Below are 22,149 nucleotides of genomic sequence, written 5' to 3' on the forward strand. Positions count from 1 at the left end.
CAATAGTTCTACAACAACGTGTATTCAAGTTTAAAATGAACAAAAAATTTAAAATCCATATTTTGAATCCATGCTTCATAATCTTGACTAAAAGCTAATTTCTCAATGCGGTTGACAATCAAGGTCAATTAAACCTATATGTTTCATATCATGAATAATAGTCCCTAAAATAATTTTGATCTCTTCAAAGTTTACATGAGATTTATCTCCTGAGAGGAACAATCTGACCTTGTCCTTCACTGTAATCCAACTGCACCCGGGGCTCTTTTTTACGCCTCTCAATCTTTTCGACAGTCTTATTTCTTCTTCGTCTCTCCTCTTCCCTGCGATGCCATATGTATCCGACAACACCACATATGGAGTAGCATTATCCGGTTCGAGTTGGATGATTGTTTGAGCTGCAAGGTTTGCAAGATCAAGACGCATGTGAACCCGGCTTGCACCAAGAAGAGCGCCCCAAACTCCAGCATGAGGCTTGACTGGCATTGTCTTGATCAAATTCAGGGCTTCGTCGAGAAGGCCAGCCCTGCCGAGCAAATCAACCATACAAGCATAATGATCAGGACCAGGGTCGAGTTTAAACAAATCCCTCATGGATTTGAAGTGACGTCGTCCCTCTTCAACAAGCCCTGCGTGGGTGCAAGCAGAGAGAACGCCAAGAAGGGTAACCTCGGTGGGATTATGTCCTCCATCAACCAATTGGGTAAATAGACCAAGTGCTTCTTCTCCATATCCATTATGAGCAAATCCCATGATCATAGAATTGAATGAGACAATGTTGGGGTGGGTTGGTGATGGATTTGAATATCTTGTAAGCATCCTCTACAGATCCACATTTTGAATACATCGATACGAGGGCGTTTTGGATGGATAAATCATGCTCCATCACCAATTTGATAGCAAAATCATGTATTTGAAGGCCAAGGTTTAAAGATGCCAAATTTGAAGAAGCACTAAGCAGGCTACTTAATGTGAGAGGGTTTGGCCTAATTCCATCACAGATCATCTGACTGAAACGACAAAAAGCTTCTTCGTGTTCTTCATTATTCACAAATGCTGAAATAAGAGCTGTCCAAGCAACATCATCTGGTTTAGGCATTTTACTAAACAAAGCACTGCATTCTCCGGTCATGCCTCGGCTGGAGAAGCCGGTGATCAAGGTGGTCCACGAGACTGGATCTTTGGAATCCATCTTATTGAAAAGCTCGTTCGCCTCTTCAAGCATTCCAGCTTGAATATATCCATAAAGAAGGGAATTCCAAGAAACTAAATCTTTCTCACTCATCATATCAAACAGACTTCTTGCTTCATTGACAAAGCCAAACTTTGAGTACATTGCAATGACTGAATTACCCAAAAACAAATCATACTCGAATCCCAAACGAGACAAAAGGCCGTGCACTTGCCAGCCTTCTCTAAACCTACCAATTCTACCACATGACTCGAAAACCACAGTGAGAATGGTGGGCTCGATTCCCACCTCGCCTTCCCTTCTCATTCGCAAGAACAAGCGAAAACCATCCTCGAAGCGACCCTTTTTCATGTATCCATCAACCATACAACACCAAGTGAACTCATTCTTCCTCTCTTCCATCAAATCAAAAAACTCCCTAGCCTCATCAACTCTCCCTCTCTTGCAAAATCCCTCCACCATTAAGCTCCAAGAAACAACATTTTTCTCACTCATGCGGTCGAAAATCCCGACAGCCTCATCCAATCTCCCAATCTTCAAATACCCATTCATCAGCAAGTTCGAGCAAAACGGATCCCTCCACCTCACCGGCGTGGTGTTGTACAGCTTCTCGGCATGATCAAACCTACCCGCATTGACCAATCCTGTCACCATCACCGAGAAAGACACGGCATTTCGCTCCGGCATCCTCAGGAACAATCTAAAAGCCTCTCCCACACCATCCAATCTATTCATATTTTTCACGTAAGCAGTGATCATCGCATTCCACGTCGCTACAGTTCGTTGAGACATTTCGTCGAACACTTTCCGGGCGGCTGCGATTTCACCGTTGGCCGCGTAAGCAGAGAGCATTGCGGTGTAGGTGACAACGCTTTTCTCCGGCATGCGGCGGAACAAAGACTCGGCCGCCGCAATGTCTCCGATTCGGCCATACTTTGTTATTTGAGAGTTGCAGCTGACTAGATTAGTGTTAGTTTTGGTGATTTGGGAGTATGGTCGAACAGGGAAATGAATGTTGCGGAGAGATTTACACAGATATACTAGATGATTACAAGTTGGTTTCTTCAAAGCCAACATGAAAATGGTGCGCTTCGAACTTCGAAGTCTCACACGCAGAAAAAGTGGTTGAATTCGTGAGTAAAATTAGTTAATGTCAATCTCATTTATCAAAAATAATAAAATTGTAAGTATTTATAAGCCAACATCCATTTAATGATGGACGAATAGTATAGTTTATTAAAGTGATTATTTTGTTTGGATAAAATAGACAAACTGAGAAAGTTGAAAATTAAATTCATTTATACTAGTACTAGTCTTCTACTTGAAAATCTGAGCTGCAACACAAAAGAATACTAGTATATAAAATAGACAAGTCTTCTAGTTGAAAATTTTGTATTCATACAAACACTTTCAAATGCAAAGTTGTGTGGATGAAACACCCAAACATTTCTGTATTTGGTTTTTATCAAAACAACATTGTACAGTATAACAGATCTACAAGAATCCTGTCTCTGCATTTTCAAGCATGCTCTCAGACACCTGGATGGTGTCTCTCTCTGCAGGTTTCAAACAAACATTACAAAACCATGTCACCGGCCGAAACTGCTCTATCACCGGTCTGGGAATAGTTTCCACCGGGCAGGTTTTCTGTCTGATCATTGTTCTTCAACTTCAACGAGTGATCATCTGAGGCCGGCGCTGGAGGCGAAATGGCTGGACTTGAAACGACCAAACCAGCATCTGTAACTGCAGAATCTACGGATGATGAAAGCGACTCATCATCTGTGGAATCCGACTCTACTGGCATATCGCCCTTCGGCTTTCTTATTTTCCTAGACAATGAGTGCTTCAACTCGCGAGCAGATCTTCCAGCGTGTTTTAAAATGCTCTTAGCCATGTCCTTGCCGTTCCTATGGCTGGGGCTCTCTGGTAGGATTTCTTCAAGCGACTCTCTGCCATCGCCTTTCGGAGTCTTGGATGACGGAGGCTGCACCTCTTTCTCATCACCTTTCGGAGTCGTGGAAGGTGGGGACACGAGGAAGTTGTCTATTATCAACTTGACGCCCCCTTTCTTGAGGTTAGATGCCCTGATGTTGAAATTATCTTGGGAGGGGTGTTCGGATTCTCTAGGCGAGCTCATCTTGTCAGAATCTCTCCGTCTGAATACTGAACCGATCTTTTTTAAACCCCTCTTAACTGGATTACCTGAACGCGACTTGTTAGAATCCGAGCTCTCATCAGTGCTGCTGCTCTCGTTCTGACCAGAAATCCTTCCACCGACTGAATCACCACCCTCTCCTTGAATTTGTCTGCTGATTTCACGATGTTTGCTCTTCTTCCCCTTCCTCGGCTCCCAGACTTGTGTGACCTCTCTGCCTGGATGGTGGATCCAAATCCCAGTCTCCAACTGCCCTTCAACGTCAATTGGGTCAAACCTATCTGCGACTTTTGGGGATTTGTCTGATATTGTAGATGAGAACGATCCTCTGTGAGATGAGTCATCCGCGAAGGAGGCTCTCCTTTTGTCACCACAGGCATCATCTTTCCCTTTATCACCACCAACATCTTCTTCATCGGGTGAAGACTCTGCAACCTGTTTTAGTAATCAGTGCGTTCAGCAGCTCGAAATGATATATGACATCGACTATTGCAGTAAAAATTGAATAACGCTATACTAGCAGTTCCTTGTCAACGGATTAAAACCATTCATGCATACCAACTCGAAAGATCAAACTACATTCCAATATTACGAATCCATGGCCTAGTTTTTCTGCAGCAGAACTAAATAGAATATGCAATCACGTTTCAAGTGATTCGACTTAGACACTCACAGTTGAACTGCAACTCCGTTTCCAATTTATGCGTGTCCACAAAATAGCCCCATTTTCACTTTCAGACATAATCCCTTAGCACAACGGTTCCTGTTATACTTTTTTTTCTTTTACATTACAAAGGACAAAGTAGGATATTATTGAGTTAACCAAGTAAAAGTTGGCACATTAGTCAAGAAACAATGCTCCCACATTACCCAAAACAATACATTTTCTCAGACTATAAACCCTCAAGTTTACTAAATAGAATCTTGATTTTAAGGTATATTTCATGTGTGGTTAATCATTGAAGGAATACCTTTCCAGTTAAATTGTTCACGGCTATAGCAAGACGCAATCTTCCTCTCTTTATATTCTTGAGGGGTAACCACAAGTCATACCTCTGGCCATCCCGATATTCATTGATGTTTGCGCAACAATCTCTGCAACAATTGCAAGACCATTTTATAAAACTGAAAGCTATAAATTGAATCATCATGCATGCAACATGAAGAGCAACCAGGTGCGATTTTTAGTGGGGCGTAAATTCAAAGAAAAGGAAAATATGAAATATGCATGGCTACAAAAATAAATAATCAGATAAAGAAAGCAACAGAATAACCCTCAAACATCAAGAAAACTAAATCTCCTGAAACAAACGATCTAAAAGATGTAGCATACACATAATCAAGGAAGAAAGTTGGAAGAGAACACACCCCATCATGTCATCAACTATGTGGTCCTTATCACGAACTTCAATATGAAGCATGTTATCTGATTCCCATGTGAAGATAGGAATCTTGAATTCCTCATGCCATTTTGGTGACACAGTTTTCTTCCGAGTCCTAGTTCGAAATTTATAAGGTCCCAACTGTCCTTTAACATATGGATCAGCCAATCCTGGAAATCAACCTAAGTTTGAACCAGTATATCTTGCGAAAATACTAGAAGAAACAATCAAAACTAACCGTTTAAGTCCGATGGGATCATTTCAGTGGCTTCAAGAATTGCCACGGTAACAAACGCTACAGGTTCCTTTGCGTCAACAGAGAACCAATTTTCTAACATGCAAAAGAAAAGATTATTGAATTATTGAACTCAGAAGATACAAGATAAGTTACATAAAAACTATCACAAAATCAATGCACTCAATCCAGAAAATGTACCATCACACACTTTTTATTAGTAGTGGCAGGTTATTGCAGAGCGAGAATGGAAACCAGGAATTCGGAATCGTTTTTACCAAATTTCAGTAGGCAATCTTCATCTTCAAACTCGAAGCAAAAACATACTCCATTAACTAGATTTTACGGAATAATTCCACCAGTCTACACTTCAAGTCAGTTCGAGGATAGGGTCTATTTTCAATATGATGACTGCATAATATGCACCAGTTCTTGCTTTTCTACTCAAAAAAAGATATCATGCTTGACAACAAAGGATTCTCCTGATGAAACATCTACAAAAACTTTACTGTATTCTAGGTGGGTTCCATGCACTAATTAAAGCTTTAAGATCAAAATAAGGAGATAAACCAGTCACTTGAGCTCATATGAGATTTATAATAATAGCATGTAGGTAACTAAAACCCAACTACCCAAGAAAATGAGTTCAATGGCTATATAAGGACATAAATACCTGGTTTAGGTGACGCGAATTTTTCAACATCAACCACCAGCATATTAGGCTGCAAAAATTACAGTAAAGATAGCAAATCAATAGGCATCCTAAACTCACTAATACTTACAGAGGAAAGAAACAAAAAAATATGCTATTCAAGCGTGCATGTGGCCTAAACGAGAGAGAAGTTAAACAATGCTTATAATAGAATACTTTTCAGCAGCACAAAGCATAAAGGAACATCATCTCACCTCCACTAGAGTTTGTTCAAAGACGAGGGCCAAAAGATTATCCTTGCACAGAAAAAGGATATTAGCATATGAAGCTCCATGCAAGCATGCATGCCTGTCTGTGTGTGTTTCTCAGTGAGTGAGAGAGAGTTATGAACTGATAACTTTGCTATGTACTTACTATCCAGCCAGCTATCCCAGGAAGTTCTGTAACATCAAGACCATGAGTGAATAGAGGCTTCACAGTCATCTGAAAATATGGTGGTGCAGAAAAGCACACACGCAAGCGACTAATAAAAGGCCATCCACGCCGGAACTTAACTCCAACCAATACCTGCACGAAACATCTTGATTACTTCTTTAGTTCAGAAGAGATAGGATGGTCACAACATCAAATGACCTCATCTTACCTTTCCTTCAACATGCATTCCTAACATATGCAATTTAGTATGCATTCCAAAACCCAATCTCTTCCTTAGTTTCACACCAAGTATAGCGCTCATATCATCCGCAGTACGGAAATTCATACCCAGTTCAAGAACCTGCAGAAAATTAACACAAATACCACCTTCTCAGGAACATAACCCAACCTATTTGTGTTTCTCATCGGTAGTCAGTCTCACTTACCAAGTGGTCATCACCATTGGATTGGTGAAGAACCCTGATTTCAGTAAACCTTGGAGGGGATCTTCCCAAGTAAAGATGCTGAAGCTCGATATCTTTCTGAATGTAGGCAAACCAGAACTATCATTAGCAAGCACCACACCATCCAGAACACGCACGGCTCAAAATTATGATTCAAGTAAAGAAACTATGATCATGCTATAAAATGGGGGTTATTTCAAGTCATACCACTGTCCAAGGCTTGTACTTTTTCAAGAACCACGGGAAAATAGGAAGAAGAATTTTCTGAGAAACAATCTCTTCCATGCAGACGGACCATATCTTCTCAATAGCATGATTCAACCATCTAAGAGACTCAGAATCTGTAAGCAGCTACGCAGTCACAGAAAACAAACTTTATACTACAATATATATCATAGATTTTCAATACCATAACTCACTCCTATAAATCAAGGGGAAAGGAACCAAAAAAAGGGATAAAATAATTAGGAAAAATTATTCCTGGTCCCTCGCTAGAGAGAAATATCATCAAGAGCATCTCTTAGACTCTTTCTCTTTGAGGTCAAGTCAACCTCATAGACCAAAACTACAAAAAGCGTGTTTATACCAAAATTGAAAAGGAAGAAAAACTCAAAAGCAGAAAATGAAAAGGAAAGATGTTATCATTGAATAGGAACTGGAAATTACCCGTCTCTGATCGGACTCTCTCTTCTCCTCAAACTGGATTTTCTTTCTCAATTTCATCACATATAATTCATGAACCTTAAAAATAAACCAAAAATTTATCACCGCCTATCTCAACGCGGCACGAAGATCGCACAAAGCTGAAAATAAACACTAGAGAGGGAGAGACGAAAAACCTTACCAAATAAAGGTATATCAGAGAGAGGAAATACGCAATTGGATGGCACCAGTTGAATGAATTCAGAAACCAGAGCACAATCAGCACAATGCACACATGATGCAACAGCGTCGAGTCGAGAACACTACCCATAATCTCTCCCTCTCTCGATTAAAACTCAAACCAATACAGAAATCTCACACACTAAATTAACGAACAAAAAATCCATCAAACTCCTCCGCTCCATCGTTCATGTAGGTAAGGCCCACCGCCGACTCCAAATACACGATCAATCGACGCAATGAGTCAACTGCAGATGCGGCGTAATAAACGGCGGCGAAATTTTCTTCCTCCGGCGTGACGGCGTCGTATGAGAAAGCGGCGCCGAAAACTTGATTACAATATGGAATTTGCTTGATTGAGATATGGATTGATTGCTGCAGAGATTTATGAGAGAAGACTGCGTGTGCGAATGCAGTTGCAGAGGGAGGTTTGATTTCTCGGTTTCCGTTATGCTTCTCAAAAAATATACAAATGTGGAGTCATACACGCTTTTAATATAAATTCATTTTCATAAAATTAATAGTAATACGTAAATCTTGAAAGTTAAAATAATACTCCCTCCGTCCCGGGCTACTCGCTCCTTTCCTTTTCGGCGCGGAGATTAAGGAATGAGTGTATAGGAAAGTCAAAAATGACGGCTGTAGGTAGGGATGTCAATCGGGCCAGCCCACCGGGTTTCGGGCCAACCCTATTCGGGTTGCGGGTCAATCGGGTGCGGGCTAATCGGGTTGTTATTTTTTCGGGTTATAAAAGTTCAGCCCTAACCCTAAAAGCTCGGGTTTCGGGCTAGCCCATCGGGTTAATCGGGTTGCTACCGATAAAATTAACATGCGATCAATCCAATAAATAATGGTAAAAATTAGTTATATTTATAAAATGTAAAATATTTAATTATAATAAATTTGAGATATATGCGTAAACTCAAATATTAACATGATCAAATACTAATATTTGAGATTTATGCAACATAAAACATAAACATCAAGAAATTTTAAAGCATGTTTAGAAATTTAAATATATTTTTTTAGTGAATTTGAAGTTTCTAATTCATTTATCTATTATTATATTAATAAAAACTTAATATATAATTTATATATTTAATATATAAAATGGAAAGTTATTTTTTCAGTAATCTGTATTATAAAATAATCAATGAAGTGTCGAATTAGAGTCAAACAAATAGAACAATAAAAATTTTATCGGGTTTCCGGGCCAGCCCATCGGGTTTTCGGGTCTGGCCCTAACGGGTTGCGGGTTAATCGGGTGCGGGCTAATCGGGCTGTAATTTTATCGGGCTGGAAATTTTCAGCCCTAACCCTATAAATTTGGCGGGCTATTCGGGTCAGCCCACGGGTTGCGGGCTAAATTGACATCCCTAGCTGTAGGTGAAATTTTTTACTAAAAATGGAAAGAGTGCAAGTAACTTGGGACGCCCAAAAAGGAAATAAGTGCGAGTAGCTTGGGACCGAGGGAGTAAAAAAAACGATGATTTATATGTTTGGTGATTCTCAAAATCTGTGGACTGACCTGACTAATTACTAAATTTAGAGGATTTAATTTTAGTCGATTTATATTTAATATATGTGCATTAGATTTTGAGTAGTGCATTGTAAATAAATGGATTGATAAATTCAAAGTCTAATATAAGTTACATTATGAATTATTCTTAATATATTTTAAATTTGTAAATCAAATTATATGATTAATATATTGTGATAGTGTTTTTAAATCAAAGTGATAAATTTGTAGCAATGAGTCATATTAATACTAGTAACGAAACTGGGTAAAACGGATAAGATATTGCACCTTGATGATAAATAAATTAATCCATAGTAGTATTAGTTATTTGTAGTTCATTGAGCCTAATCTATAACTGAAATGGACAATATTGCACCTTGATGATAGATAAATTAATCCATTGTAGTTATGTATAATTCATTCAGCATAATCTATAACTGAAATGGAGATTTAATGCATATGTGATATTCTATGTGAAAATTGTAAAGAACTAGTATAAACTTTAAAAGAAGACTTCTCTGGAATGGGACTATATATAGAGACATATAATGGAATAAATGTGTATGTATAGTTTCCAAGTATAACAAATATTTTATGATTGAATATGTTTTGATGGATTTTGACATGGGCATTTATGAGTTAGAAATATAATTATGTTTTTTAAATGTAAACAAGTCAAATACAAACGTGACAAGGTTAATGCAACGCAGTTGAATTAATAAAACATGTCATTTATAATCAATAAATGGAACTTTGAGTCATCATAAAGATAAATACTCTAAAAATTATTACTCCCTCCGTCCCGCTTAAGATGACACGTTTTTCTTTTTAATTTGTCCCAACTAATATGACACATTTCATTTTTTAAAAACTTTCTCTCTCCGATTAATACACCCAACCATTTTTTTCACTCATATTAAAATATTCATCTTTCTTTCGCTCTCTATTTTAATACTTACACCAACTTTTTCTCTCTCCAATTAAACACCAACCAATAATTCTTAAAATCTCGTGCCGGCCAAGAAATGTGTCATCTTAGCCGGGACGGATGGAGTATCTCTTTAAAAATAATATATGTTAATGTGACCAGTGAGTGGCCGTCTAAAAAGAAATATAAGTCACCATTATCAACTTTAAAATAATAAATACACAATTTATTTATTTGAAATATTTTTATATCAAATGAAAAAAAATACGTATGATATTAGGATCTTAAATTTAAAATGCATATTGCATATGATTTTCTGACAAGAATAAAATGTAGATATTTGACATTGAATCATCATAATTTCACATGCATGTATATATAATAGGACCATCTTATTTATATGTACATGATATAATAAGATTTAGTTTCATAAAATTGCACTAATTAGTAACAAAAGTTGTTTGGACAAGTCAATACTCTTACAGGGAAACTTTTTCTTTTAATGTGAAATAAAAGAGTGCGTGCTAGTGAAGAAATGAAAAGCATGATCAGAAAATTTGTGTAGTTGGTATATGCATGATTATATAAATAAATATCTTTGAGAATTGAGTACTAATATTTTGTTCGAAGTCCGACAAAGCTGAATATTGAAGAATTCAAAGTCAGCAATTTAAATTATATATTACTATGACCAGTTAATTCTTTTTACTTTCTATAAAGGTGCGAGGATTTCAAATAACTTTATTTAAAAATAAACATCAATTTTGTTTTCCACTTCAAAATCACGGTTGAGTTGAAAATAAGTGAAATTAACACCATGCTAGATGTTAATAATTCACCTATTCTCACAGCTTTTGAAAATTACATACTCTACAAAAAAGGTGAAATATCATTTTCCTATTAACACAACTGCCAAAAAGTTTTTATTAAACATTAATATAATTTTGGGTTCATATGACCAAATTAACCAATAATGAGGTATTTTGCAAATAACCAATTAGCATGAAACTGCCTAACTTAGCTTTCAACGAATAATGTTTTATGTGGCTTTGACGATTCCATAATAAATCAAAATCTATTCGTCACTACCAACTATTTATTTCATTTTATTTTATTTGCCGGAGGACTTTCCTTCTAGGTTTATGTAGAATATTGAACATTTGAACTTTGGCAGAATAACTAGATTATTCTTATCATTATAGAAATTAGAAAAATTAATTTACTATACGTTCACTTTGGTGAAAGTCTTTTTGATGATAAAAAAATGGTAAAAAGGAATTTATATTCTAAGTGTTTTCCATATGTTCACATGTTATGTAGGTTGCAACATTTTCCTAAGAAGACAAAATTTTCCGAGTGACTATTTTTCCTTCTCTTCGATATAATTTATGATAATATAATTTTAAAGTATTAGTGTAACAATATTTTCTCATATTTTTTTCCTTTAGAGAATATATGTAAAGAAAATATTGTGACAAAGAGAGAACGAATCCTTATTACTATTAAAGACTAATGTATATTTATTTGTTGTTCTTGAGTGGTCGGTTTATTCTTAATTAGCGCTATTGTCATAATTTAAATTGAATGTTTAATTCACATTCAATTTCTTATTTAATCAATTTCTATTTATATTTCATGTACGATACATACATATCTTATGTACTAGTATTTCATGTACCATATATACCTAAACTTGTGCATATCCAATTCATATTCAACGTACATCTTTGCGTGCGTAAACATATTGTGATGAAAAAAATAATCTACGGGATATATATAATATGTCAAAATATTTATTTAGTTTGATGTTGACGTGTTGTTAAGGTAAAAAATAGTCCTAAAAATAAAAAATAAAACTAGTAATTTTGTGTTAAAGAATACTAAGTACTCTTGTAATCATTTTAAAAACTAATTTATTTAATTCAATTGAACTATGTGATTTAGAAAATATTTTTCTAGTATGCTGTTTTTAGTGATGTATCATGCCACATGGCAACGTGAGGTATAATAATTGCCTGATGAGAAGCCCAAAAATGCAAGAACATGGGTTGAGTTTGACTTAACAAAAATTAAAGATAAATAATTAAGTGTAATGAAATTCGGCGAACCTTGTAAGTTGTAACTATGGTCTATGCAAGTAAGCTAAATAAAAGGATATTATTATTATTATTATTATTATTACTATTATTATTATTATTATTATTATTATTATTATGTACAGTGAAGAATACATTCTTACTTTTTTCTAGATATTCCGTAACTGTGTCATCATACAGTTTACATTTATTTTAAAAATAATAAACCCTATTTTCTCTTCAGTGACATGGTCATTGGTAATTATGTCAAAGCACAATTAATGGGGTACCTATTGAAACCTTAAATTATTAATTACCACGATATTGTACTACTTGACAAGAATTAATGGAGCAGTTGCATTTACAACATTTGTTGAGCAGAATCAACATATGAATTAATTAATAATTTGCATCATTAGGCGGTCAATATTATGTAATTATTTATTTATTCGCCGTTTTCTTAATTGGACGGTATCGTAATTCGTAATCGTGGAAAACTGGCTTACTCGACTAATCCCATCTAATCTTCTGGTCCAATAAATAAATAAATAAATAAAATAAACACTATTGAAGTATACGAACATAGAATACCTTATAATGCAAAAGGAAATTATTTAGTAGTAATGAAAATTGGCCAAAATTGTAATTTCTTTTCAAGTTTTAGTTCATTGGAAAATAACCACTGAAACGACCTAACATGTTATGTACAATTAGAGTTCATCAATCTCAATCAGAACTTTTTGATTTTAATAAGAAATTAATCTTTGATAATTTTTTCAATGACAATTAATTAATAAGGACGTATACACCACACACTTAGATACATTCCGAATTGTAATTTGTATCAATTAAATAGTGTTCAGATTTTCAAAATACTACATTTATCTATGGAAGTATGATTTTCAAAATACTACATTTATTATCTATGGAAGTATGTTTTTCATGCTAATGATGATTACGATATTGGATAACCATTAACCATGTCATATTTAAACCTTACGTAAGATATTTGCAAGGACGTGTTTGGGCTGAGCATTTGCTATTAAAATTTAATAGGCTATAAAAAGCCCACGATCTTATTTGGACCCATTGCTTGTATAAAAATAAAAATAAAATTGTCACCAAATTTTAGATTATCTCATAAATGGGGCGAAAATTGATAAATAGAACAATCTAAAACAAAATAGTCTGTTGATTTACCTATCGATCGAGATCCAATTCCAAAATAAATTGGAATCATTACCTGCGGTTAATCATTTGTTTGACATCTCCAAAAATCGTCTAAAAATGAACTAGGATTGATAAAAATCCGCGCAAAAATTTGGGTGAATTCTGTGTTGTACATGGAAACTGCCATTGTAGGAGTATTTGACAACGATTCTAAAACCGACAGCATCCCTGCATTGGGGGATTTGGCTCTTTCTGCATTCCTCACTCTTCAACCAATGGAGTAATCCCAAGCAACCACTCCAAATTCCCAATTCGCCAAATCATTGCAAGCCCTAATTTTAATTTATCCATTCTTTGTCAAACTGGTAATATAGTATTGATTTATCTAGTCACGCGCCATCACCACGCACTTCGAGTGCAGATAGGATTCCTTCATACAATATTGGAAGCTGACAAAGCTTGATCGATGTAATCGCCCCACAATTTGGTATTTAAATCGAAACCCCCATCTACCTATCAAGAAATGCTGTCCAAATTCCAATTCTTGAAAATATCAGCCACATTTTTTGCCCCTACACCTCCAAAGAGGTCTTCTTTCCACCAGATTGTTACGTTCAGGGCGAAACTCGGATCGCTGATGGGGTCGGCTTCCTATACGACGTCGTCTAAGTTGCTTTTTCGGCAGCTTTTTGAGAAGGAGTCTTCCACCTACACCTACCTTCTCGCCGATGTTTCTCACCCGGATAAACCGGCTCTGGTTCGCTTCTTATTTGACTTAATTGATTGAATTTTTTTGTGTTTGTGTTAATTGGTCTCTCTATTTATTTTAGTTGAAATTACACTGTTTTCTCCTTCAATAATTGTATTATACTACCCTACTGGACCACTTTGAGGAAATCGATGGCTTAAAAAGTGACTATAGCTTGTTTTTCTTTACCTTACTTTTACAGCTTCTGATTTTCTGTTCCTTTCCCGGCAAAAAAGCAATGGCTTTATGCAAATTTTGCTCTTATCTTACTAGAAATTGATTGTAGTGTGTGGTGTTGTGTGTAATTGTGTATGTTAGGATTCTGGATTATGAAGATTAAGGTCTATTTTTGTTGTTGGTAATGCAAAAGAATGTGATACATACGATCAGAGTTTCCTTTATACTAGTATATAGAGCTTTCTGGCTTTCTTACATTTTTTAGTTGAACTCTTGACTTAAGTACTTGTGTTTCGTAATATTCGTGCAGTTGGTAGACCCCGTGGACAAGACCGTGGATAGGGATGTGTCTCTTGTGAAAGAGCTGGGTTTGAAGCTTATTTATGCAATCAACACTCATGTACATGCAGATCATGTCACTGGCACTGGCTTGCTGAAGGTTAGTTTAGTCCTAAACGTTTGTATTCTCCAAATGCCAAAAATTTACACTTTTGTGTTTCTCTTTCTTTTTTCAAAATCTTAAATGTGATGGAGTTCTAAGTATTTTGTGGCTTCATCATTTTTTTTACTTCCATTTGACGTGGTTATGTCCTGCAGAGTAAGGCTCCGGGTGTGAAATCTATCATTTCAAAGGCAAGCCAAGCGAAAGCTGACCTTTTTGTTGAACCTGGCGACAAAATCTGTTTTGGTGATCTCTTTCTGGAGGTATATGATATTCCATATATTTGTATTAACCGCAAGCTACATAATGTGATGTAAACCAGGATATATGCTATTGATGAAGTAGCATGCAGTTTGTTCAAATGTAAGGGAGTTGGTCATTTGGTATCTCGTGCCAGTTGACTTTCGTAATCACATGATATACTGTGTTTGTATCTTTAACTTTGCAAGAAGCATAGCTCTAGATATTCAAATATACTTTGTCAAGAAGCACCTATTGGTTGATGAAGTTGCTGCTATGTTGGCTCTTCTTCACCTCAATTCCTGAATCCTTTTTCTGGTATTAAAATGTAATTGAAGTGTTGAACTCGGTGTGTGTGAGAGAGAGCTGGTGTTAGAGTCTCCTTTGTAGTTTTAAAATGTCTTGCTTGATTTTTTGCATCACCCTTCTATAATATTGTCATTTGCAGGTACGTGCAACCCCAGGTCATACGCAGGGTTGCGTTACTTACGTCACAGGTGATGGGCCTGATCAGCCGCAGCCAAGAATGGCCTTTACCGGTGATGCCTTATTAATTCGTGGATGCGGCAGGACAGATTTTCAGGTACCTTTTTCTCCCCCATAAGCATGTACACCAAGCTGATCCCTCAAGCTGACACCAATATCCCCATTTTGTGCCCAGGGTGGGAGTTCTGATCAGCTTTACGACTCAGTTCATTCTCAGGTAAGAATACTGAACAACTCGAAAACATAATTGAGATTTTGTTTTCTGATGCTCTCCAACTTGGTCATTATAGATCTTTACATTGCCTGAAGATACATTTGTGTATCCTGCTCATGACTACAAGGGATTCTCAGTAAAGTATACATCCAACATATGTTACCTTTTCTCGATGCATAGTTGCTGACATACGTGCTTGTGTTCTACTAGGCAAGCACTGTCGGAGAGGAGATGCAGTATAATGCCCGCCTCACGAAAGATAAGGTTATTTCGAATAAAATCACCACTCCATTGCATAACATTAGTTTATTCACTAATACATTTGATTTCTGGTCTTGTTCAGGAAACATTCAAAAACATAATGGCAAGTAAGTATTGCTGATAAACTCAAATTCATCATATCAGTCAGTTTCAAGAACTGCTGATAAACTCAATTTATATTTTGCAGATTTGAACTTGTCATATCCCAAAATGATAGACATGGCCGTCCCTGCCAACATGGTTTGTGGTTTGCAAGATGTTGAAGCCAAAGTCGCCTCATAATTTGTGAAATGAGTCTTGTAATCTCTGTCTGAAGATCATTGTTGTGAAATGGTCGATGGTTTAACACGTGTAAAATGGTGAATAAAGTTATGATATGAGACTGGAACATGAAATATTTGTTGGATTATATTCTGAAATATTCTGAAAATGAATAAATTGGGACCTGATTGTCATCCCGATTTATAATTTCATCACTAATTTTGCATGGTATTGTGTAGTTTTGTAGTAGATTTTTATTCTTGTACATGTCCACATGTTCTAGAGTAGCTCATTTAGATAATTGAAACTATACTTTGAGCCGAAACTGCCAAAAACCGTCGGAAATCGGCGGTTTGGAAACGTGAAAAACCGTAAAAAATTGCCGAAAAACCGTGAAACCGAGCCAAAACTGCCAAAAACCGGCGGAAACCGGCGATTCGGAACGTTGAAAAACCGTAAAAAACCGTCGGAAAATCGGTGGTTCCGAACCGTAACCGTAACTGTAACCGCCGGTTTTGGAACCGGAACCGTAACCGCGAAACACCCTCGCGGTTCGGTTCCGGTTCAACAATTTCCAAAACCGGAACCGGCGGTTCCGGAACCGTGGGCGTCTCTACGTACAACAATATTAGTGTGTTAAAATTGAACTTTTGTTATTGTGAGAACTTGAAAGCAAAATGTTCTACTATAAAGTAATCATATTCGCAGGGAAAATTATTTCCTAATTTTTAAATAAGAAAGATTTTTATTGGAATATTTTCATATGGAAAATATATATTGAACTAATTATTTCAATTAATTAGCATTAGCGATTACATGAATGGCAGTTTAGTGAAAATTGTAAATAAATAAATTAATTAATTAAAGACAACGACTGTTGCCCGTTGGGGTCATGATCATAAACTTTTACCAAATACAGTAAAATAATAAAATTAAATATTAAGATTTTTTACTTAATTAAGAAATTAAAGAGTCAGCATCACAGGCTGTCGGAATATCTGCGGCCACGATCTTTGCTCCCCATTTTATTTACTAATTTTATTCATTTAAGTAGTATTTATCAAGAATACAATTCCCAGTCCCGTCACTCTTTCCTTCATCCACTTCACGCTTTATTCGCAGTTCAACTGCGACACTGCTGCAGGCGGCGAGGAGAGTGTGGGTTTAAACTCTCCGCTTAAACCTCACGATTTTGACCTCCCATTGTTCTCCATTCGTGTCTCTTTCACGAATTTCGTGGTAAAGTTTGTTTCTTTTTTGGATATGGATCTTTGATTTTATTTTTTTTGCTGAACAATTGCTGCTGTTTTGGGTTTTCTGTTTCTGGATTATACTTGATGGCGATGGTTCAGTTTGAATTTTCAATAAATATAAATTTAATATCTTGGGTTAGGTATCCCTCTCAAGAAGCAGGATTTCGATGCTAATTAAGTTTGAATTTTTTATATCTTACATCTTAGGTCTTCTTTTGATGAGTAATAGCTCTTGAAAATTTGGACCCTCTCTTTAATTTTTGCTTTAACCACAATGCCAAAAGATTCTTCTTCATTGTGAAAGGGTGAAATCAATAGGGTAAGATAATCGACTTTAACACTTGGGTGCAGCTGCCTTGTTTGATCAATTTTAATTGGCTATATGTATTAGGCGTGTAGCTTATTAATTGTCATTAATTAGTTGAATTTGTATATTCATAAGTTGTGGAAAATATCTTTTGGATAGTTTTTTTTCCACATTTTCTTTTGCTTTTCTGGAAGTTGCACAGTAGACAGGTTAGTAATCTTGAATGTGCTTCAATATAATGATTTAAGTTGTTAACTTGTAGCTCTTGAATTCTGTGTATGTGAGTAGCTTCCCATCACGAGATTTGTGGATTTCGGTGATAAATTTAGCTGTATTCGGGAGTTTATATGATGTTCTAACTGAAAATATGTTCTTTTGATATCTTGTGAGCATTCTTGTAGTTTATGGAGAATGACTCAGTATCAATACCTGTTATATAAAGTGTTCATATGGCTTGCTTTAGTGGAAATTTTAATTTCAACCAAGTTTATTCTTATAATCTACTCTGCACAGAGTCACAGACTTAAGTTTACGTGAACGGAGATGGTGGCACAAGGATTTATTGTTGACTTAAACAAACCCCTTGTTTTCCAGGTAAAATGCGCTGGTTTTATTCGTGTTACTGGAAAATGAAATTTATGCACTTTTTGCATAAAGCATAGTGCCTTTCTTATTTTTCTCTTCCATCAACCTAGTCTCATAACTCATTCAGCCATCTCATTCTTCTTGTTTCTAATCTATTTGTCTGAACTTTCATAGGTCGGCCATCTTGGTGAAGATTATCAGGAGTGGATTCACCAGCCAATTGTATGCAAAGAAAGCCCTCGCTTTTTCGGGAATGACGTCGTGGAGGTATTGATGTGCAGCCAATCACTTAGAAAAATAAAGTTATAGCTACAAAATTGTTTTCAATAGTTTCTTGGGGAGTCATCTCTGGGCTACATCAGTTACTCTTTTCGTTGAACAGTTTTTGACAAAGAATAAATGGTGGTACATTCCTGTTATTTGGCTCCCGGTTGTCGGTTGGTTTCTCTCAAGGTCCATTTATATGGGTCGTACAATTCTTGATGTGGCATTATTGGTAGCACTTGGCATTTTTACCTGGACATTGATGGAATATTCGCTACATCGATTCCTTTTCCACATTGAGACGAAGAGTTATTTGTGAGTTTCCTCACACCTTTTTCCAACTAATCATTTTAGTCTCTGTGTGTTCGAACAGTCTTTGTGCATCTCAATTTGTATAATCTTGTCTTTACCAAACTCGTACAAAATTTTAATAACTTGCAGGGGTAACACACTTCATTATCTTCTGCACGGCTGTCATCATAAGCACCCGATGGATGGTCTACGCCTCGTTTTCCCACCTGCTGCCACTGCAGTTCTTTTATATCCAGTATGTTTCTTATTAATGCCTCTCTTGCATTTTTTTTCCTTTAAAGAATGATACACTCTATTTTTTCCAGCCAATGCTTCTCTACTTATGATCGTGTCTTTCTTGCTGATATTGCTACTTTCTCTTGCAAATTATGAAAGCCTCGAGTTCTAATTTTCAACCCGTTACCAACACCAATTGCAGCTATGGAACTTAATTAAATTGTTGGCTACTCCCTCCACTGCTCCTGCTTTATTTGCTGGTGGACTTCTGGGATACGTGATGTATGATGTAACTCATTACTACGTGCACCACGGGCAGCCCACCAGTGATTATCCGAAAAACCTCAAGGTAAATAGCAGTAATGCTTATCTGTTAGAGTTCCGTTTTGCTTCATTCCTGTAATGCCATTCAATACTAATTTATGGCATAATTTTGGCTGTCCTCATCCTTGTTCTTGTAAACATAGGAAAGAATAATTGTAATATCTCTGTTTCGACCAAATAGGCCGTTTTTCCAAAGAGAGACAGTAACGCCACTCTCCTTTCTCCTTGTGCAGAAATATCATCTAAACCACCACTTCCGCATCCAGGATAAGGGTTACGGCATTACTTCCTCGTTCTGGGACAAGGTCTTTGGAACTCTACTCCCATCAAAAGTCGAAGGGAAGAGTAGATAATTTTTTGTTTTAGATTTTTTCTTTAGTCGTATTAGCTACCAAAAACGCCTTCTAAGAGCTTTTTGCATCCACAATTTGGTTCGTCCAGCTTCAAAATGTATGTCGTGTCTCCTTAGCAACTTGTGTGTCCAACTGTATAAATTGTTATGGATTATGTGTTTAGATGGAGTTCCCCCTTTCTTAGCTAACTTGTTTAGGAACTGGTATTATTAATATGTACATTTATTTTCAATCTATTCAATTTGAAGTTTTATTTGCAAAGTGAAATCTGAAACACATCACTTATATAATAAACATAGCATATCTTGTTTACATTACTAAGCATAGAAATTTGTTAGTGCATCATGCTGTTCTCCCCACCTTTGTTCATCAATGGCAGAGTTGGAATGCTCTGCTCATGTCTGAAGAAATTACCAGGATCAACTTTAGTCTTCACCTTCACAAGTCTGTTGAAATTGTCCTTGAAATACCTCGTGCCCCACGAGTTTGCCTGTATGAAACTCGATCTGTTCTTGTTCATTCCCAGGTCAAGATCTCTGTAGTTGACGTACGCCTCTCTGGGGAACGTGGAGGCGTACGAGGCCATGTAGTTGTACAGCCTCCTGATCCAATCCACATGCTTCGCTGCCGTCTCTGGCTTATCGTCTGTCCAGATGCTCATGTACTGGATCATGAATATCACGCCCTTCCTGTGCGGGAATGGAATCTCGGATTCCGGAATCTTGGCCATCATCCCTCCGTAAGGGTTGAAGATTATAAATGGGATATCTTCTTCAAGCATCTTCTTCCACAGCCCTTGCAGCCCATCTTCAGGTATGGGAGTTCTGATGAAGTCTGACTTGGCTTTGAAGTAGCTTTTTGAGAGAGAGATCCCCTGTAGGAGAATCTCTGGTTGCGCGTTTCTCGGAAAGCCGCCAATGTAGAGCACGGATTGAATCCAGCTCATTTCCGTGCAGTCTTTCTCGGTCAGTCCCAATTCCGGGAAGCTCTGTTTCATCACCTGGAGCAATCTGTCGGATCTTCCGAGGAAGACGGCGTTGTAGAGAGTTTGGACCGTGCGGTCGTCTTTCCCGGCACTCTGCACCTTCCGTATGATGACTCTAACGAAGAGATCTTCGTCGACTTTGTCTGCGATTTGCTGCCATTTGTAGAGAATCTTGGTGGCGCCTTGCTCGAGTGTCTTGGGAACAGAGAAGACCGTGACGGTTTCCGGGACCAGGACGAGTTTGACCTTCCAGGCGAGGATGATGCCGTAACTGGCGCCTCCACCACCTCGGATGGCCCAGAAGAGGTCCTCGCCCATAGACGCGCGGTTGAGGATTCTACCACTGGCGTCAACTATTCTTGCGTCGACCACGTTGTCGGCTCCGAGGCCGTATTTCCGCATCATGGTGCCGTAGGCGCCGCCGGTGATGTGGCCGCCGATACCGAGGCTAGTGCACAGGCCCGCCGCGTAGCCGTGGGTCTTGCTCCTCTGGGAGATCCTGTAGTAGAGTTCCCCCACGGTGGCGCCGGCCTGGGCCCACGCGCTGTTGCTCGTAAGGTCGACGGTGATGGAGCGGAGCTTCGAGAGGTCGAGGACGATGAAGGGCTCGTCCGCCGTGGTGGAGATGTAGGAGAGGCACTCGTAGTCGTGGCCCCCGCTACGGACCCGGAGAAGGATGCCGAGGTCCTTGGCACAAGTGACACCGACTTGGACGTGGTTCTCGGTGTAGGGGGTGAAGATGAGCTTAGGTTTGGGCACGGTGGAGACCAGGCATCGGAAATTCTGCGCGGAGGATTGTAAGAGAGGGGTGAACGAGGCGTTGCCGGGGGCAGAGAAGGCGGCAGAGAATGGGATGGAGAGCTCGGAATTGAGAGTGATGCATTGGAAGAATTTGTCTTGGATGGTTTGGGAGGATGCAGGCAGAGATGGTGCAAGAATTGCTAGGGTTAGTGTGAGAAGGAATGAATTAGGAGATCTCATGTTTGCTTGGTTTTGTTATAAAAGAAAGAGGGAGACTATATATATATATATGGATTTTGATGGTCTCTATGCTTGATGGTTGTGACCTAATGACTGCGTCATTTACAAGATTAGGACATTTATGGTCTAGTTGCAAGAATTTGTTGGCCACAATGAGCTTTGAGATTTGAGGTTTGTTTTAGGTATGTGTGTCATGCCATGCCTTCTAATTGCTGCTCATTTGTTGCTTCGAGTGTTTTTACGTCTTTTTCAAATTATTTCCATGATAATTTGAACCTCCAATTTATTGAGTAAGAAGAGAAGCAATTTGATTCATCGTCCATTTGTTGCTTCAAGGGTGCCTCTTAGACGAGACTACTTTTCTTGATTCACAATATAAAGGCTGCTGGCCTTATTTCAGGAAAATTGAGGATAAAATGGATAAATGCGCATAAGATAAGATAAGATAAGTTAAGTTAGAAATTTTCCCAATTTTATCCTCATTTTCCCATTGTATCCTCAATTTTCTAGCTTGTCTAAATCATTTTATTTGCCACTACAAACGACTGAATAATATTTTTAAATCTCAATAGATTTTTTCAGAAACTTATGCCCACTTTGAAAATTGAACCTTGGCAATGGAGTGTTTGCCTCTGCATTATCATGCCCACTTTTATCAGACAAATCCCA

The 22,149-nt window shown here is 37.5% G+C and overlaps 5 protein-coding genes across 8 annotated transcripts; 2 read left to right on the forward strand and 3 right to left on the reverse strand.

Annotated features, from left to right (window-relative positions):
* Positions 1-3: 3 nt before the first annotated feature.
* Positions 4-2,451, reverse strand: LOC121768828 (pentatricopeptide repeat-containing protein At1g53600, mitochondrial-like). Its single transcript, XM_042165395.1, is given in 2 exon segments — positions 4-789; positions 791-2,451. Coding segments are annotated over 2 exon segments (2,166 nt in total). The 5' UTR covers positions 2,270-2,451; the 3' UTR covers positions 4-102.
* A 119-nt stretch (positions 2,452-2,570) lies between these two features.
* Positions 2,571-7,821, reverse strand: LOC121768827 (C2 domain-containing protein At1g53590-like). Of its 2 annotated transcripts, none has more exons than XM_042165394.1 (12): positions 7,342-7,821; positions 7,164-7,238; positions 6,705-6,848; positions 6,480-6,575; positions 6,263-6,394; positions 6,034-6,186; positions 5,874-5,915; positions 5,641-5,689; positions 4,971-5,063; positions 4,719-4,902; positions 4,322-4,445; positions 2,571-3,785 (listed from the first exon to the last, which is right to left on the reverse strand). In XM_042165394.1, exons 1-12 carry the CDS (start codon positions 7,468-7,470, stop codon positions 2,769-2,771), a joined length of 2,238 nt encoding a protein of 745 aa, XP_042021328.1. In that variant the 5' UTR covers positions 7,471-7,821; the 3' UTR covers positions 2,571-2,768. The 2 variants fall into 2 exon arrangements, with proteins under 2 accessions (XP_042021328.1, XP_042021326.1); XM_042165392.1 differs by having other exon boundaries at positions 6,480-6,596.
* A 5,313-nt stretch (positions 7,822-13,134) lies between these two features.
* On the forward strand, positions 13,135-16,112 carry LOC121769448 (persulfide dioxygenase ETHE1 homolog, mitochondrial-like). Of its 3 annotated transcripts, none has more exons than XM_042166254.1 (9): positions 13,135-13,828; positions 14,307-14,435; positions 14,594-14,701; positions 15,127-15,261; positions 15,340-15,381; positions 15,455-15,514; positions 15,589-15,642; positions 15,722-15,746; positions 15,827-16,112. In XM_042166254.1, the coding sequence occupies exons 1-9, from the start codon at positions 13,595-13,597 to the stop codon at positions 15,919-15,921; spliced, it is 882 nt and encodes a 293-aa protein (XP_042022188.1). In that variant the 5' UTR covers positions 13,135-13,594; the 3' UTR covers positions 15,922-16,112. The 3 variants fall into 3 exon arrangements, with proteins under 3 accessions (XP_042022188.1, XP_042022190.1, XP_042022189.1); XM_042166256.1 differs by having other exon boundaries at positions 13,137-13,828; positions 15,455-15,519; XM_042166255.1 differs by lacking the exon at positions 15,455-15,514 and having other exon boundaries at positions 13,139-13,828.
* An 855-nt stretch (positions 16,113-16,967) lies between these two features.
* On the forward strand, positions 16,968-19,750 carry LOC121767526 (dihydroceramide fatty acyl 2-hydroxylase FAH1-like). The gene is made up of 7 exons (XM_042163809.1): positions 16,968-17,139; positions 17,974-18,054; positions 18,220-18,312; positions 18,428-18,624; positions 18,751-18,856; positions 19,040-19,186; positions 19,395-19,750. Exons 2-7 carry the CDS (start codon positions 18,004-18,006, stop codon positions 19,512-19,514), a joined length of 714 nt encoding a protein of 237 aa, XP_042019743.1. The 5' UTR covers positions 16,968-17,139; positions 17,974-18,003; the 3' UTR covers positions 19,515-19,750.
* On the reverse strand, positions 19,740-21,517 carry LOC121767524 (berberine bridge enzyme-like 15). Its single transcript, XM_042163808.1, has one exon. The coding sequence runs from the start codon at positions 21,478-21,480 to the stop codon at positions 19,849-19,851; it is 1,632 nt and encodes a 543-aa protein (XP_042019742.1). The 5' UTR covers positions 21,481-21,517; the 3' UTR covers positions 19,740-19,848.
* Positions 21,518-22,149: the final 632 nt, after the last annotated feature.

This window comes from Salvia splendens, chromosome 15 (assembly GCF_004379255.2).
Source record: "Salvia splendens isolate huo1 chromosome 15, SspV2, whole genome shotgun sequence".
NCBI lineage: Eukaryota > Viridiplantae > Streptophyta > Magnoliopsida > Lamiales > Lamiaceae > Salvia > Salvia splendens.